The sequence below is a fragment of the Salvelinus fontinalis genome, chromosome 17 (assembly GCF_029448725.1).
Source record: "Salvelinus fontinalis isolate EN_2023a chromosome 17, ASM2944872v1, whole genome shotgun sequence".
NCBI lineage: Eukaryota > Metazoa > Chordata > Actinopteri > Salmoniformes > Salmonidae > Salvelinus > Salvelinus fontinalis.
The window spans coordinates 20,835,536-20,853,286 of record NC_074681.1 but is presented as its reverse complement, the minus strand read 5'-3'; the positions used below and the strand labels follow the sequence as shown (position 1 = coordinate 20,853,286).

The following is a 17,751-nucleotide window of genomic DNA, read 5'->3' as shown; positions in this document are numbered from 1 at the left end:
CTATGGGGGTGCCACAGGGTTCAATTCTCGGGCCGACTCTTTTCTCTGTATACATCAGTGATGTCGCTCTTGCTGCTGGTGATTCTCTGATCCACCTCTACGCAGACAACACCATTCTGTATACTTCCAGGCCCTTCTTTGGACATTGTGTTAACTAACCTCCAGACGAGCTTCAATGCCATACAACTCTCATACCGTGGCCTCCAACTGCTCTTAAATGCAAATAAAACTAAATGCATGCACTACTCTGGACGGTTCTGACTTAGAATATGTGGACAACTACAAATACTGTCTGGTTAGACTGTAAACTCTCCTTCCAGACTCACATTAAGCATCTCCAATCCAAAATTAAATCTAGAATCGGCTTCCTATTTCACAACACAGCATCCTTCACTCATGCTGCCAAACATACCCTCGTAAAACTGACCATCCTACCGATCCTCGACTTCGGCGATGTCATTTACAAAATAGCCTCCAATACCCTACTCAACAAATTGGATGCAGTCCATCACAGTGCCATCCGTGTTGTCACCAAAGCCCCATATACTACCCACCACTGCAACCTGTACACTCTCGTTGGCTGGCCCTCGCTTCATACTCGTCGCCAAACCCACTGGCTCCAGGTCATCTACAAGTCTCTGCTAGGTAAAGCCCCGCCTTATCTCAGCTCACTGGTCACCATAGCAGCACCCACCCGTAGCACGCGCTCCAGCAGGTATATCTCCCTGGTCACCCCCAAAGCCAATTCCTCCTTTATCCACCTTTCCTTTCAGTTCTCTGCTGCCAATGACTGGAACGAACTGCAAAAATCACTAAAGCTGGAAACTCATATCTACCTCACTAGCTTTAAGCACAAGCTGTCAGAGCAGCTCACAGATCACTGCACCTGTACATAGCCCATCTGTAAACAGCCCATCCAACTACCTAATCCCCATACTGTATTTATTTATTTATCTTGCTCCTTTGCACCCCAGTATCTCTACTTGCACAGTCATCTACTGCACATCTACCATTCCAGTGTTAAATTGCTATATTGTAATTACTTCGCCACCATTGCCTATTTATTACCTCCCTTATTTGTGTAACAGTTTAACTTTAGTCCGTCCCCTCGCCCCTACCCGGGCACAAACCAGGAACCCTCTGCACACATCGACAAGTCACCCACGAAGCATCGTTACCCATCGCTCCACAAAAGCCGCGGCAAGGGGAACCACTACTTCAGGGTCTCAAAGCGAGTGACGTCACCGATTGAAACGCTATTCGCGCGTACCTCCGCAAACTAGCTAGCCATTTCACATCGGTTACACTTGCACACACTGTATATAGACTTTTTTTCCCTACTGTATTATTGACTGTATGTTTGTTTATTCCATGTGTAACTCTGTGTTGTTGTATTTGTCAATCTGCTGTACTTTATCTTGGCCAGGTCACAGTTGTAAATGAGAACTTGTTCTCAACTAGCCTACCTGGTTAAATAAAGGTGAAATAAAAAAAATAAAAAAATAAAATACGTCTTTCTCTGAGACCAGGTTGCTTGTTGCGCTGTAACAACAAAGGAGAATTACTGGGAGAATTTACGTTGGTGGTTAGGATAACTAACGACAAAGGATTGTTTAAGTAAAAGGTTAGGTGAAGTGGGTTAAGTTGAGAATAAAGGTTAGGGGAATGGTTTCCTAAAATCCTACAGTTGTCCTCTTGCGTGACTCGAACACCCAACCTTTGGATTTGTTGACATCATGGATTATGCCGACCCATCTAATTTCATTTCTGTCTGAAGTAACTAGACCATTAGTAGGTTTCATACGTGTTGGAGGTGCTCAGAAATACATCAAGTATGTTTCGTATGGGTCTGAGGCCACACAGACACAGACACACACACACAGTCTCCTTGCATCCACAGCAAGTTTTAATATTCAACAACCCCCACCTGTACAGCCCATAATACTTTCTAGAGGCCTGCCTGCCTGCCTGGCCCAAGTCTCCATGACAATGGACGAAAGGGGAAAAGACGACACGTGAAATTCCCTGACTAAGAGAGAAGAGGCATTCTACACACAAGCACACACAGACACTAAACTAGTGACGAGTGAGTCTTACTGGAATAGCAATGAAGTTAGTGTATTATGTAAAGGAGGCTGAAGCACGTGTACCTACCTGCCTGTAGCCCTATGTTGTGTCGGTGAAGAACTGAAGCTATTCTTTATCTTCTTCTTCACGTTGTTTTTAAACAAAGAAACACCTCCCGCTGGGCAAACAACGCCATTTCGATGTGGACATTTGGGTAATATTTGGTAGAGACGTTGATCAATGAGATTTCAAACTTTATTCACCCCTCAAAAATAATTCCCAATGTGTTATCACTATGCTTTCAAACATCTACACTGAACAAAAATATAAACACAACATGTAAAGTCTTGGTCCCATGTTTCATGAGCTGAAATAAAAGATCCCAGAAATGTTCCATATGCACAAAAAAGCAAAATGTTTTCTGAGATGCTGTGCACACATTTTTTTAACCTCCCTGTTAGTGAGCATTTCTCCTTTGCCAAGATAATCCATCCAGACAGGGGTAGCATATCACGAAGCTGATTAAACACAGGTGGATAATTACACAGGTGCACCTTGTACATGGGATGATAAAAGGCCACTCTAAAATGTGCAGTTTTGTCACACAACACAATGCCACAGATGTCTCAAGTTTTGACGGAGCGGGCAATTGGCATGCTGACTGAAAGAATGTCGACCAGAGCTGTTACCAGAGAATTGAATGTTAATTTATCTAATGTAAACTGCCTGGAATATTGTTTTAGAGAATTTGGCAGTACGTCCAACCAGCCACACATCCGCAGACCACGTGTAAGGCGTTGTGTGGGCGAGCGGTTTGCTGATGTCAACGTTGTGAACAGAGTGCCCCGTGGTGGTGGTGGGGTTATTGTATGGGCAGGAAGAAGCTATGGACAACAAACACAATTGCATTTAATTGATTGCAATTTGACCGCACAGAGATACAGTGACGAGATCTTGAGGCCATTCATCCGTCACCATCACCTCATGTTTCAGCATGATAATGCATGGCCCCATGCCCCAAAGATCTGTACACAATTCCTGGAAGCTGAAAATGTCCCAGTTCTTCTATGGCCTGCATACTCACCAGACATGTCCCCCATTGAGCATGTTTGGGATGCTCTGGATCGACGTGTACGACAGCGTGTTCCAGTTCCTGCCAATATCCAGCAACTTTGCACAGCCATTGTAGAGGAGTGGGACAACATTCCACAGGCCACAATCAACAGCCTGATCAATTATATGTGAAGGAGATGACACATCTCTGCATCCTTGCATGAGACAAATGGCGGTCACACCAGATACTGACTGGTTTTCTGATTCACGCCCCTACCTTTTTTGGGGGGTTTCTGTGACCAACCAATGCATATCTGTATTCCCAGTTATGTGAAATCCATAGATTAGGGCCTAATGAATTCATTTCAATTGACTGATTTCCTTATATGAACTGTAAATCAGTAAGATCTTTGAAATTGTTGCATGTTGCGTTTATATTTTTGTTCAGTATAAAATCACAACCAAATTCCAAAGGAAAAACACTGTCTGATTTTTGGTTGAGTTGTCATCTAAATGTGTTATCACTGCGATTTGAACCCTTCAAAAGCACAACAAAGTTCAAATGGGAATACAATGTCAGATGTTTTGTATTTATACAACAATTAAATATGTTTTCACTGTGCTTCATCTAATAGCAGAACCAAATGACCTGGATTGCAGTTGAGATTACAAAGTATATGGTGCAAGTGATCAATGCTGTTTGAGATTCTGCACAGATTATTACAGTAATAGTGAAGATCTCCAAAGACCTGCGACCGTTGTATGCTATCTTGAACATGCGTGCTTTCTATGACGACATAAGAAGACATTTATAGTTACAGTAGGCTAACCTCAACATGTGGCCATGGATGTGTTACTAATTTTAAAGTTGAATAAATAATATTACATTACTTTGTAAGAAAGCCTTAAGTTTAGACTATTTACTGTATTACACAAGTATTATTGAATTGTGTGTTCGGTTATATATCAACATTTAAAGGATATCTAATGCTACCACTGTTTTAAACCTGTTCTTTACCTTTTATATTTGGTTCAGTTGGAGACGTTAATCCAACATATTATTTGTTTACTTGTCAACAAGTTAATAGGCTATTTACTGTATTGCAAAAGTGATATTGAATTGTGTTTGGTTATCAACACAACCAAATATCAATATTTGAAGGAGATGTATATGTTGTGACACTGACTTAGTTTGTCTACAAATTAATCATTGATATTGTCACGACTTCCACCGAAGGTGGCTCCTCTCCCTTTTCGGGCGGTGCTCGGTGGTCGTCGTCGCCGGCCTACTAGCTGCCACCGATCCATTTTTCCTTTCCGTTTGTGTCTGTCTGTATTGTTTACACCTGTGTCTTATTAGTTGATTTCGGTGGGTATATTTACCTCTGCTGCCTGTTAGTCTTTGTGCAGGATTGTTTTCTGTGGTTACGTTAGTAGGGGTGCGTGTCTGCACCACGGGGTTTCTTTTCTCACGGCAGTTGTGCCGTTTGGTAGTGAGTTTAGGAGTAGAGGTTTCTCCTCCGTGTGTAGCGCTTTATTCCCTGGGTGTGTGGCAACCTCGTTTGGGCGTGTTTCAGTCCCATGTTGTAGTTGTGTTGGGACTGCTCAATAAACTATTTTGCCACTGGGATTTCCTTGCTCTCCTGCTCCTGATTCCTGCACCTCCCTCTGTTAGGAGGCACGTAACAGAATCTCTCACTGCCTGTCAGGCAAAGCTCTGGAGTGGGCCATCGCGGTCTGGGATGGACCAGACTCTGCAAGGGACCACTACCCAGAGTTCACCCACCGCTTCCGGGCCGTGTTCGACCACCCCCCCGGGGGTCGAGCGGCGGGTGAGCGTCTGTTCCATCTACGATAGGAGATGAGGAGCGCTCAAGACTTTGCGCTGGAGTTCAGGACCTTGGCCGCAGGCGCAGGGTGGAACGACAGGGCCCTGATTGACCACTATAGATGCAGCCTACGTGAGGACATCCGCAGGGAGCTAGCATGTAGAGACGCTACCCTCACCCTGGACCAGCTAGTGGACATGTCCATCAGGTTGGACAACTTGCTGGCTACACGCGGGCGTCGGGATCGGGTCCTGTTGGTTCCATTCCCCAGCGCCTCCGCTCCAATCCCCATTGAGTTAGGGGGTGCTGCAGCGAGGGCGATCGGAGGAGGAGCCTCCTCCTGCACTGGGTGTGGTCGGAGAGGGCACACTGCCGACCGGTGCTGGAAGAGCTCGTCTGGGAGTCGAGACGGCAGGCCGAGTACTATTTGGGCACCCCAGGTGAGTCAGCACCAGGCTCACCCAGAGCCCCTGTTGGTCACATGTATGTGTTAATCTCTTTCCCTGAATTTTTCCCCCATTCCCAGCATAAGGCGCTAGTAGATTCAGGCGCAGCGGGGAATTTCATGGACCGCGGTTTCACACATAGGTTAGGGATTTCCCTGGTTCAGATGGACAAACCATTCCATGTGCACTCCCTAGATAGTCGACCATTAGGGTCAGGGGTGGTCAGGGAGGCCACGGCTCCACTGGACATGGTTACGCAGGGGCGTCAAAAGGAGAGCATTAGTCTCTTCCTCATTGATACACCTGCATTTCCAAGTGGTGCTGGGGATTCCCTGGTTGGCCTTTAACCCCACTATTTCGTGGCAACAGAGGGCTCTAAAGGGGTGGTCAGAGGAGTGCTCAGGTAGGTGTGTGGGAGTTTCCATCGGTGCAATGACGGTGGAGAGTCCAGACCAAAGCTCCACAGTGCGCATTCCCCCCGGATATGCCGATTTGGCTATTGCCTTCTGTAAAAAGAGGGCGACCCAATTACCACCCCATCGACGAGGGGTTTGTGCGATAAACCTCCAGGTAAACGCCGCACTTCCCAGGAGTCAGGTGTATCCCCTGTCACAGGAGGAGACGGTGGCTATGGAAACATATGTCTCTGAATCTCTGAGGCAGGGGTACATTCGGTCCTCCACGTCACCCGCCTCCTCGAGTTTCTTTTTTGTGAAGAAGAAGGAGGGAGGTCTGCGTCCGTGCATTGACTATAGAGGTCTAAATTCTATCACGGTGGGGTACAGTTACCCGCTACCTCTCATTGCTATGGCGACGGAGTCATTTCATGGAGCACGCTTCTTCACAAAACTGGATCTCAGGAGCGCGTATAACTTGGTGCGTATCCGGGAGGGAGATGAGTGGAAGACAGCGTTTAGTACCACCTCCGGCCATTATGAGTACCTCGTCATGCCGTATGGGTTGAAGAATGCCCCAGCAGTCTTCCAATCCTTCGTAGACGAGATTCTCAGGGACCTGCACGGGCAGGGTGTGGTGGCGTCTATCGATGACATTCTGATATATTCCGCCACACGTGGCGCGCATGTGTCTCTGGTGCGCAGAGTACTTGGGCGACTGTTGGAGCATGACCTGTACGTCAAGGCTGAGAAATTCGTGTTCTCCCAACAGGCCATCTCCTTCCTGGGTTATCGCATTTCCACATCAGGGTTGGTGATGGAGTGTGACCGCATTGCAGCCGTACGTAATTGGCCAACTCCCACTACGGTATAGGAGGTGCAGTGGTTTTTAGGGTTCGCCAATTACTACCGGAGGTTTATCTGGGGTTTTGGGCAGGTGGCTGCTCCCATTACCTCACTGCTGAAGGGGGGACCGGTGCGTCTGCGGTGGTCGGCTGTGGCGGACAGAGCGTTTTGTCGCTTGAGGACTCTGCTAACCGAGGCTCATCCGGATCCCTCTTTGGCATTCATAGTGGAGGTGGACGCATCCGTGGCTGGGATTGGAGCCGTGCTCTCACAGCGCTCGGGGGCGCCACTGAAGGTCCGCCGCTGCGCTTTCTTTTCGAGGAAGCTCAGCCCGGCGGAGCGAAACGATGACGTGGGGGACCGGGAGTTGCTGGCTGTCGTAAAAGCCCTGAAGGTGTGGAGACATTGGCTTGAGGGGGATCAACACCCTTTCCTCATCTGGACCGACCACCGTAATCTGGAGTACATCCGGGCGGCGAGGAGACTGAACCCTCGCCAGGCAAGGTGGGCCATGTTTTTCACCAGATTCAGATTTACGATATCGTATAGACCAGGTTCCCAGAACGCTAAGGCAGACGCACTGTCCCGTCTGTACGATACAGAGGAGCGGTCCATAGATCCCACCCCCATACTTCCGGCCTCTTGTCTGGTGGCGCCGGTGGTGTGGGAGGTGGACGCGGACATCGAGTGGGCATCTCAGTCAGAGCCTACTCCACCTCAGTGTCCAGCTGGACGGAGGTACGTCCCGCTTGGTGTTCGTGATAGGTTAATTCGGTGGGCGCACACGTTACCCTCCTCTGGTCATCCGGGTATCGATAGGACGATGCGAAGCCTTAGGGGGAAATACTGATGGCCCGTTTTATCTAAGGATGTGAGGGTCTATGTCTCCTCCTGTTCAGTGTGCACTCAGTGCAAGGCTTCTAGACACCTGTTACAACCCCTCCCCGGTCCACAGCGGCCTTGGTCACACCTGTCGGTATACTTCCTGACCGATCTTCCTCTGTCCCAGGGTAACACCACGATCCGGGTCGTTGTGTATCGGTTCTCTAAGTCCTGTCATCTCCTCCCTATGCCCGGTCTCCCTATGGCCCTACAGACTGCGGAGGCCCTGTTTACTCACATCTTCCGGCACTACGGGGTGCCTTAGGACATAGTTTCTGATCGGGGTCGCCAGTTCACGTCCCGGGTTTGGAGGGCGTTCATGGAGCGTATGGGGGTCTCGGTCAGCCTGACCTCTGGTTTTCACCCCGAGAGTAATGGGCAGGTGGAGAGAGTAAACCAGGATGTGGGTAGGTTTCTGCGGTCGTATTGCCAGGGGAGTGGGCGAGGTACATTCCATGGGCAGAGATGGCCCAGAACTCACTCCATCACTCCTCAACTAACCTTTCGCCCTTTCAGTGCGTGTTGGGGTATCAGCCGGTCCTGGTACCGTGGCATCCGAGCCAGACCGAGGCTCCTGTGGTGGAGAACTGGGTGAGCGCTCGAAGGAAACCTGGGAGGCCGTCCACGGGCACCTGAGACGGGCCGAAAGGCGGGAGAAGGCGAGCGCTGACCGCCACCGCAGTGAGGCCGGTTCTGGCTCTCGACCCGAAACCTGCCCCTTCGCCTGCCCTGCCGGAAGCTGGGTCCGCGGTTTGTGGGGCCATTTAAAGTCCTGAGGAGAATAAACAAGGTTTTTTATAGGTTACAGCTCCCCCTTATTACCGTATTAACCCCTCGTTTCATGTGTCTCTCCTCAGGCCGGTGGGAGCTGTTCCGTTTCAAGGAGCTGAGGTGTGGGAGGTACCTCCGCCCCCCCCGGACATCGAGGGGGCCCCGGCGTACACAGTGTGATCCATACTGGATTCCAGGCGTCGGGTGAGGGGCTTGCAGTACCTCATGGATTGGGAGGGGTACGGTCCGGGAGATGCTGGGTGCCGGTGGAGGACATCTTGGACCCATCTCTACTGAGTGAGTTTCACCGCCTCCATCCGGATCGCCCTGCACCTCGTCGTCCGGGTCGTCCTCGAGGCCGGCGTCGGCGCGCTGCAGGAGCCGCGCGTCAGGGGGGGTACTGTCACGACTTCCACCGAAGGTGGCTCCTCTCCCTGTTTGGGCGGTGCTCAGTGGTCGTCGTCGCCAGCCTACTAGCTGCCACCGATCCATTTTTCCTTTCCGTTTGTGTCTGTCTGTATTGTTTACACCTGTGTCTTATTAGTTGATTTCGGTGGGTATATTTACCTCTGCTGCCTGCTAGTCTTTGTGCAGGATTGTTTTCTGTGGTTACGTTAGTAGGGGAGCGTGTCTGCACCACGGGGGTTTCTTTTCTCACGGCAGTTGTGCCGTTTGGTAGTGAGTTTAGGAGTAGAGGTTTCTCCTCCGTGTGTAGCGCTTTATTCAATGGGTGTGTGGCAAACTCGTTTGGGCGTGTTTCAGTCCCATGTTGTAGTTATGTTGGGACTGCTCAATAAACTATTTTGCCACTGGGATTTCCTTGCTCTCCTGCTCCTGATTCCTACACCTCCCTCCGTTAGGAGGCACGTAACAGATATGTTGGATTCACGTCTCCATCTCAACCAGGAATCAACATTAAAGAATAGGACTACATCAAATCAAACTTTATTTGAAGTGCATTTAAAGTTGGATTAGATGTAGTCCTATTCTTTAAGATAGAGACATGAATCCAACATATTAATGATTAATTTGAAGAATACATTTGAAATTAACCAAAGCTTGACCTATATGGATAATACTGTATGTATTGTTTATTTTTGTTTGAACCCTGGGTTGAATTGAAACAATAGCTGTTGATGACTTTGCAAATGCTATATACTGTAGGCCTAAATAGTCTCAGTGATACTATATGACGTATGATTACATTTCATTTGCTCTGTTAAACCTATCATTTGGAAGGATTTTGATAGCAACAGTGAATATATGTAGTTATTAACCCTTGGCCTACAACTTCCACTCCCCTGCAGAAATCTAAACAACATAATAAAAAATCCCCATCAAAATCCATCTGTTTAAGATAAAGATATCTGTTTTATTGCATGGCTGCTTCTCAATCTACCGCATCCGCCGATATCGCCCTACCGCATCTGCGGGGAAAGATGGTAGAGCTAGAGCGATATTTGTCAAACCACGAGATATCCTGAAAATCGCTCTTCTCACAAAAACGTCTGTAGTGTTCAAACGGTTTGGCCTACAAACTATTGAAAGATGAGACTCCATTTTGTTCTAAGTTGTTACAGCCTCTTCTGCCAACTTCTGTCTGTAGCGTCCGAAAGGTTTGGGCGACCTAGTAATATGACAACTCTGTGGTACGCTGAGACTCTCACAAACACAATGGTGTTCTCCGTTTTGCTCTAGGACGCCCACAAGCCTCACAATACTCGTCTAAAGATCCCCGGGAAACTAGTTAAAAAAATGTATGGAAGTACTGTATATCTGGAGTTTACTGGCTACCATGGTCTTGGGGTCAGGTAGATTCCATTAGCTCATTAGACTACCACGGTCTTGGGTCAGGTAGATTCCATTAGCTCGTTAGGCTTCCGCAGTCTTGGGGTCAGGTAGATTGCACTCTCTCAGTGCAACAACACATTTTCACACACAGACTCAGACATTGAGCAGGGAAGACAGCTGCATGTAGCCACAGAGATTCTACAGCGACCTTATTTGGACAGGCCCATGTTTGACAACTGTCTGATTTATTTATTGTGGTTATGAAGACGGCCAGAGGACTTTAGAGAGGACCACAGTGGGATGAACCGTTCCACTTGAACTGTCACTATTGTGGCACACGGCAGGGAGAGGTGAGGGGAGTGGTTATTGAAGGGAGATGTCTTGCAGCCCGCTGGCTCCACCCCCGAGCCTTATATGGACTTCCTGCCCCAACGAGACGAGCCTGTGGATCATTAAGCCAGGGAGCATGGGGAATAAATGAGGAAGCGGCCCGCACAGCGGGGCAGAGAATGTCGAGGGAAGTTTGTGTTGTGATGAGTAAGAGAATGAACTGTGTGAGTACCTGTTGTGACATGGACTGTCTGACCACCCCCACACAACTGGATTGGCTGAGGACCTGAGTTTTAGGATTACCCCTGGAGAACGGATGATGAGAATGGATTGTGTACTGTGAAATGGTTGGTGAATTCCCCCTTTTCTCTAGTGTGCAAAACTCCCCATTTGCATTCTAGTTGTGCTCTGTGTGCGTGTTTGGTTATTGAACTTGGTGACGTGGAAACCCCACACCCTTGAACCTGCTACACTATGTAACCAGTACAGCCTCTTCTGCCAACCAATGGTCTCGGCTACCCACTAATATGACACCTCTTTGGAAAGCTGTGACTCTCACGATGGTGTTCTCCATTTAGGACACCCACAAGCCTAGACTCGTCTTAAGTACTGTATATATGGAGATAGATCCCCTTATTTTAGGGACTAAACTATCTTTCAGATACAGGACAGACCCTTCAAAACAAACTTATTTTAGATTTTTTGACTGTTCCATATAGTGAATCTGTTGTTCAATGCTTTTCTATTGGCTAATAGCAGTAATGACAAATTCAATGTTTAGCTGATCATTTTTTTTATATATTTTTAAGGCTTAGACTCTAGAGGTTTAAGAGGTTGCTCATTAGGAATTCTCATCAAAGCATATTGATATTAGTCGTTGTCAAATATCAAGCTAAGCAGGGCTTGGTTAAAACCCTGGATGGGAGACCATATGAATATCTGTAGCTATAACTCTCCAGACTATCATTTATTTTCTGATAGTGGATATGTTGAATATCTGATGTATAAAATGTTGCATTTGTAGCTTTGAAACAAGGTTTGTCTATGTTGATTTGTTTTTACAATGATGACATCCTGTGGTTGAAATGCCACCCTCAACAGCAGTTGATGACTTTTTTTTTCAAATTCAATGTATTTTCTACGTAGAATCCTCATCGAAATACGTTGACAAATTGTTGAAACAATGTTTTAGCCCAGTGGGCTTTGAATGATTGAACCTCCATTTCCTTCCCAGGCAGGCTGAATATCTGTAATAGATCCAGTTTTTTAATCTGAAATTCATATCCAAATTCTATCCCCGTTGTCCCTCTTCCAGGCAGCATTGCTAATGAAACCGTTCAATAATGGAGTGAAAGTGGAGAATCAATGTAAACATGGCTTTTTCATAGCTAAACACACATGTCTGATTTGTGGCAGCAGATGAAAACTGGTTGATTTTGTTCTCCCAGCAGAACTAGAAACAGCTCAGGTAATATATCAGTACATGATGAAGATCAATGGGAAAGAAATTAGATTGTAGAAAGGCAGGGAGCTAATGTTTAATAACTCTGAATCATAGATATCTGCCCATGTAAATTATTCAGGGAGGAACCTCCACCCACAAACAATACACGTGCATGCACACACTGATACATACACGCATATAGTCTGCACACAAACAATACACGTGCATGCACACACTGATACATACACGCATACCGTCTGTACACAAACAATGCACTAATCAATGATAATTTCCACAAAAAGGTCCAAATGATAGGTGGATACAAACCCAATGGTGTATAGCAGTGGTTTCCCAAACTGTTTTGTTCTGTTACCCATCAGTTTTCCTAACATCCACCAAGTAAACAAGTCTTTGTAAGGCAGAACTAGTACAGGCCTATATCTGGTCAGACTTGAACCCATTTTTTTTTAGACATCCCTGGTCTGTACCATCACCAGCTTTCACTTAGTCTTCAGCAGATAGTTAACTGTCTGCATAATGCGTCCAAAACAACCAGTATTCATAGTATTTCAGCGGAAGGATTAAATATTGACTAGATCAAAATGACTGCTAAAGCTTCACAGATCTTAGCATCCCATTAAAAAGTTTACTCACAACTTCATATTCATAACATTATGCTGTACATACAGTACTATCAGTCTATATATTGCTCAGGCAGCTGAGGTGGTCAGTCCGGTGAACGTCGCGTGTGTGATGAGTCATGTTGCCTTAAACCTAAAGGCCCTTACGACGACTTATTAGACTACCACGGTCTTGGGGTCAGGTAGATTCCATTAGCTCGTTAGGCTACCACGGTCTGGGGGTCAGGTAGATTCCATTAGCTCATTAGTTCAGGTAGATTCCATTAGTTAATTAGTTCAGGTAGATTCCATTAGCTCGTTAGGCTACCATGGTCTTGGGGTCAGGTAGAGTCCATTAGCTCATTAGGCTACCATGGTCTTGGGGTCAGGTAGATTCCATTAGCTTATTAGACTACCGCAGTCTTGGGGTCAGGTAGATTCCATTAGCTCGTTAGGCTACCGCAGTCTTGGTGTCAGGTAGATTCCATTAGCTCATTAGGCTACCGCAGTCTTGGGGTCAGGTGGATTCCATTAGCTCATTAGGCTACCATGGTCTTGGGGTCAGGTAGATTCCATTAGCTTATTAGACTACCGCAGTCTTGGGGTCAGGTAGATTCCATTAGCTCATTAGACTACCGGGGTATTGGGGTCAGGTAGATTCCATTAGCTCATTAGGCTATCATGGTCTTGGGGTCAGGTAGATTCTATTAGCTCATTAGGCTACCGCAGTCTTGGGGTCAGGTAGATTCCATTAGCTCATTAGGCTACCATGGTCTTGGGGTCAGGTGGATTCCATTAGCTTATTAGACTACCGCAGTCTTGGGGTCAGGTAGATTCCATTAGCTCGTTAGGCTACCATGGTCTTGGGGTCAGGTAGATTCTATTAGCTCATTAGGCTACCGCAGTCTTGGGGTCAGGTAGATTCCATTAGCTCATTAGGCTACCATGGTCTTGGGGTCAGGTAGATTCCATTAGCTCATTAGACTACCGGGGTATTGGGGTCAGGTAGATTCCATTAGCTCATTAGGCTATCATGGTCTTGGGGTCAGGTAGATTCTATTAGCTCATTAGGCTACCGCAGTCTTGGGGTCAGGTAGATTCCATTAGCTCATTAGGCTACCGCAGTCTTGGTGTCAGGTAGATTCCATTAGCTCATTAGGCTACCATGGTCTTGGGGTCAGGTAGATTCCATTAGCTCATTAGGCTACCATGTTCTTGGGGTCAGGTAGATTCCATTAGCTTATTAGACTACCGCAGTCTTGGGGTCAGGTAGATTCCATTAGCTCATTAGGCTACCATGTTCTTGGGGTCAGGTAGATTCCATTAGCTTATTAGACTACCGCAGTCTTGGGGTCAGGTAGATTCCATTAGCTCGTTAGGCTACCGCAGTCTTGGGGTCAGGTAGATTCCATTAGCTCATTAGGCTACCATGGTCTTGGGGTCAGGTAGATTTCATTAGGTCGTTAGGCTACCGCAGTCTTGGGGTCAGGTAGATTCCATTAGCTCATTAGGCTACCATGTTCTTGGGGTCAGGTAGATTCCATTAGCTTATTAGACTACCGCAGTCTTGGGGTCAGGTAGATTCCATTAGCTCGTTAGGCTACCGCAGTCTTGGGGTCAGGTAGATTCCATTAGCTGGTTAGGCTACCGCAGTCTTGGGGTCAGGTAGATTCCATTAGCTCATTAGGCTACCATGTTCTTGGGGTCAGGTAGATTCCATTAGCTCGTTAGGCTACCGCAGTCTTGGGGTCAGGTAGATTCCATTAGCTCATTAGGCTACCACGGTCTTGGGTCAGGTAGATTCCATTAGCTCGTTAGGCTTCTGCAGTCTTGGGGTCAGGTAGATTGCACTCTCTCAGTGCAACAACACATTTTCACACACAGACTCAGACATTGAGCAGGGAAGACAGCTGCATGTAGCCACAGAGATTCTACAGTGACCTTATTTGGACAGGCCCATGTTTGACAACTGTCTTTGATTTATTTATTGTGGAGTTATGAAGACAGCCAGAGGAGTTTAGAGAGGACCCCAGTGGGATGAATCGTTCCACTTGAACTGTCACTGTGAAATTCCCAGCCACCACCAGACCCCCAAGGATGAATTAAAGGCTAGTATTATTCTGACAGAATCTTGTAGCTTACATCAGTGCTATTGGAATTCACCGCTTCAAGGGCTGCAGCAGGGAACAGCACTGCTGGTTTCTCTTCTCTTCCTGGTTGTTAACTGATGGTTCATGTCACTGATAGGAAAGAGCTTTCTCTCAGTCATCTGGTATTGTCTCAGGTCTGAATCATCAGCTCCTGAGTAGATGGGAAGGATGAAAACCAGCAGTGTTGCGGACCTCGACGTACACATATGAATATTACCACTGCTGCTGCTGGGCACTATCAAGCATGTATTGCAACACTAGATGAGATCCGGTTTGATGAACAAACAAACGTTTCTCTCTCTCGCTCCAGAAATAGCAACAGCCACACCATGCAAGGCATGCATGTGATGTAATAGAAAAATGAAAAGCGCTCTCCACCAAGTCTCGTTGTCTATGACATCCTGAGTATTGTGTGTTTAGAAATTAATAACACGTCGAATGAAACCTCGACTACATGGATAAGCAGTGACTTAGCGGGCCATGCCGCTTAGGCTAATTCGTTTACAATGCATTATCTGATTAATACTTATTTAGGTTTTGCGGAAACAATGACAACATAGCTGCCTATCTCGGAACTGGGCGTGATGAGGTGACGCGGCACGACAGGGAAATGTCACATTTTAGCCTACAGACAGCACGACCTGACGCGAACACCCCCCTAGGATTCCCTCACAACCGAGGGAGGCTCGTTCAACGCGGCAGCAGTGCGGCAGGGGCTATCCTTTTCTTGCTACACTGACCGCCCACGCATGAGCTGGCATGGCACGCAACACACAGCTGCAACAATGTCTGTGGAAAACGGTGCTATAGATAGCTGCAGTATTAATCAGAAACACGTGTCTACATTTTTATATTTTGATCGTTACATGTTTAAATGTTCACGACAAGACATAGTCTACAGTAGCTCTCCAGTCTGTTGTCAATGAGAATAATTGATAACTTACTTATAGCTTAATACATAAGCGTTTAGCCTACTATTCGTGTTACTTTATTCTGAACTGTGACTTTTGTTATAATATTACTGCATTTCAAGCACACTTAGCAAAATGATCTTGTCCCAACATAGAAAGCAGATTGACACCCTTGAAAAAACACGTTGCTCTCTGTCATCAGAAATACGTCTTCCACGTGAAGAAGGTGAGATATTTGTCTATAGGCGACGTCTTCCTATGTATCTCAGTATGCCTATTTGAGCTACTCCAACATAATAGGCTTCCATGGTCACAGGGTTACTGGTCATTTAGCACTGTGAGTGACAACTGAGGTAATAAAAACAGATGAATGAATCACTGAATATGGATAGATGCTGCTATCCTGCAATATAGAACATTCACATCAAATGAAATATACATTCCTATGAAATGTAACACTGTAATGGTATTATAATAATAATAATAATAATAATAGTAATAATAATGTTGATGTCCTCTTACCTCCGACACAGAGCAGGGACATCTCTGACAGCAGCGCTGAGCGTCCCCGGCTGTCCTCTACCGGCCGGCTGGGTCTTCACTGCTTCGCTTGGCTACTCCTCAGTTACCTCCCGGCGTAGGCTAAAGATGTACGTCTAAACAGAAGCTAAATATTGCCATAGTGGACAGAAAATTGATTCGAAGACATAATTACAAGGGAATCCGTGCGTTCTTCACGGATATGGCTATTTATTTTGCTGTTGAAAGGCTCCCCTCACTTTGCCGTCTCTCGCTGTCTATGCATCCCTCAGCTCTCCTCCGCTCCTCTCGCGCGCACAGCCATCTTGTTTCAGCACCAGCGCGAGGACAGCTCCGCGCCGCGTGACGTCACGTTTAATGTGACGCGCACCAGCTGCAGCGGGGAGGCATAGGCTGAGGGCCACGATACATCTCTGATGATCACGGACCGAGTAGGGAGTCTCTCCTTCCGGTACTCAAAGAAGGGAGCAGGGGGGTGGTGCTTGTCAGTACTGGACTGAATCACTGACGAGAATAACATGATTATTATTCTAGTGCTGCCCACTGCTTTCTGTAGTCCAGGGCGATTCAAATTCGTACCTCAAGGTCTACAGCACTGCTGGTTTTAACCGTCCCTTCGAATCAGGGACTGACTCTAGCCAATGAGTCATGGCCAGACTTAGCACATCTGGCGCCCTGGGCAAAAACATTTCATTGTCATCTATATCTAACTCTGAGTTTTGATTCATCATTGACTACTTATCCTTATTGACTACATAAAGATATTAATTAAAAGTAATTTGGTATTTTAACATGTCTATGTTACCGATTAGAATAAAAAAGTAGAATTAAAGGACAAAACAAAGCCAAAAATGTGATTTTATGCTTTGTTAAATTACTATAGCTCTCCTTCTTACCTGGTCCCACAGTAAGTGTCCCTAATACCTGTCTTTACATGATAGCTGCAAGTGTAACAGTATTGCCTCTGTCCCTCTCCTCTACCTGGGCTCAAACCAGGGACTCTCTGCACATATAGACAACAGTCACCCTCGAAGCATCGTTACCCATCGCTCCACAAAAGCCTTGCAGGGCAAGGGGAACAACTACTTCAAGGTCTCAGAGCGAGTGACGCCACCGATTGAAACGCTATTAGCTCACACCCCGCTAACTAGCTAGCCATTTCACACCGGTTACACAAGGCACTAGGCAGGTAAGGTGTAAACTCGAACACACAATGGCACATACAGTGCCAGAAGGGGGAGCTATTTACAGTGCCTTTAGAAAGTATTCATACCCCTTGACTCATTCCACATGTTGTTTTATTACAGCCTGAATTCAAAATGGATCAAGGAGATTTTTTTTCTCTCACCCATCTACACACAATATCCCATAATTACAAAGTGAAAACATATTTTTAGAAATGTTGGCAAATCTATTGAAAATTAAATACAGAAATATCTAATTTCCATAAGTATTCTAACCCCTGAGTCAATACATGTTAGAATCACCTTTAGGTAGTGATTACAGCTGTGAGTCTTTCTTGGTAAGTCTCTAAGAGCTTTACACACCTGATTGTACAATATTTTCACATTATTATTATCCAGTTAATACCTCTGACTGACATGTTAGTCAGCACACACAAGTCTATCAGTTATGTAGCAATAAATCATCTCAAACAGCAGTTGTTTGAGTTAACC

General features: G+C 46.4%; 1 protein-coding gene across 3 annotated transcripts in view; it reads right to left on the bottom strand.

The window, feature by feature from the left end:
- Window positions 1-16,435, bottom strand: part of LOC129813946 (protein unc-13 homolog A-like) — a 101,346-nt gene extending 84,911 nt beyond the window's left edge. For all 3 annotated transcript variants that reach the window (XM_055866606.1, XM_055866607.1, XM_055866608.1), the window contains exon 1: window positions 16,058-16,435. In XM_055866606.1, the coding sequence (XP_055722581.1) occupies window positions 16,058-16,079 (22 nt within the window). In that variant the 5' untranslated portion in view covers window positions 16,080-16,435. The remainder of the gene's footprint in view (window positions 1-16,057) is intronic.
- Between the last annotated feature and the right edge of the window lie 1,316 nt (window positions 16,436-17,751).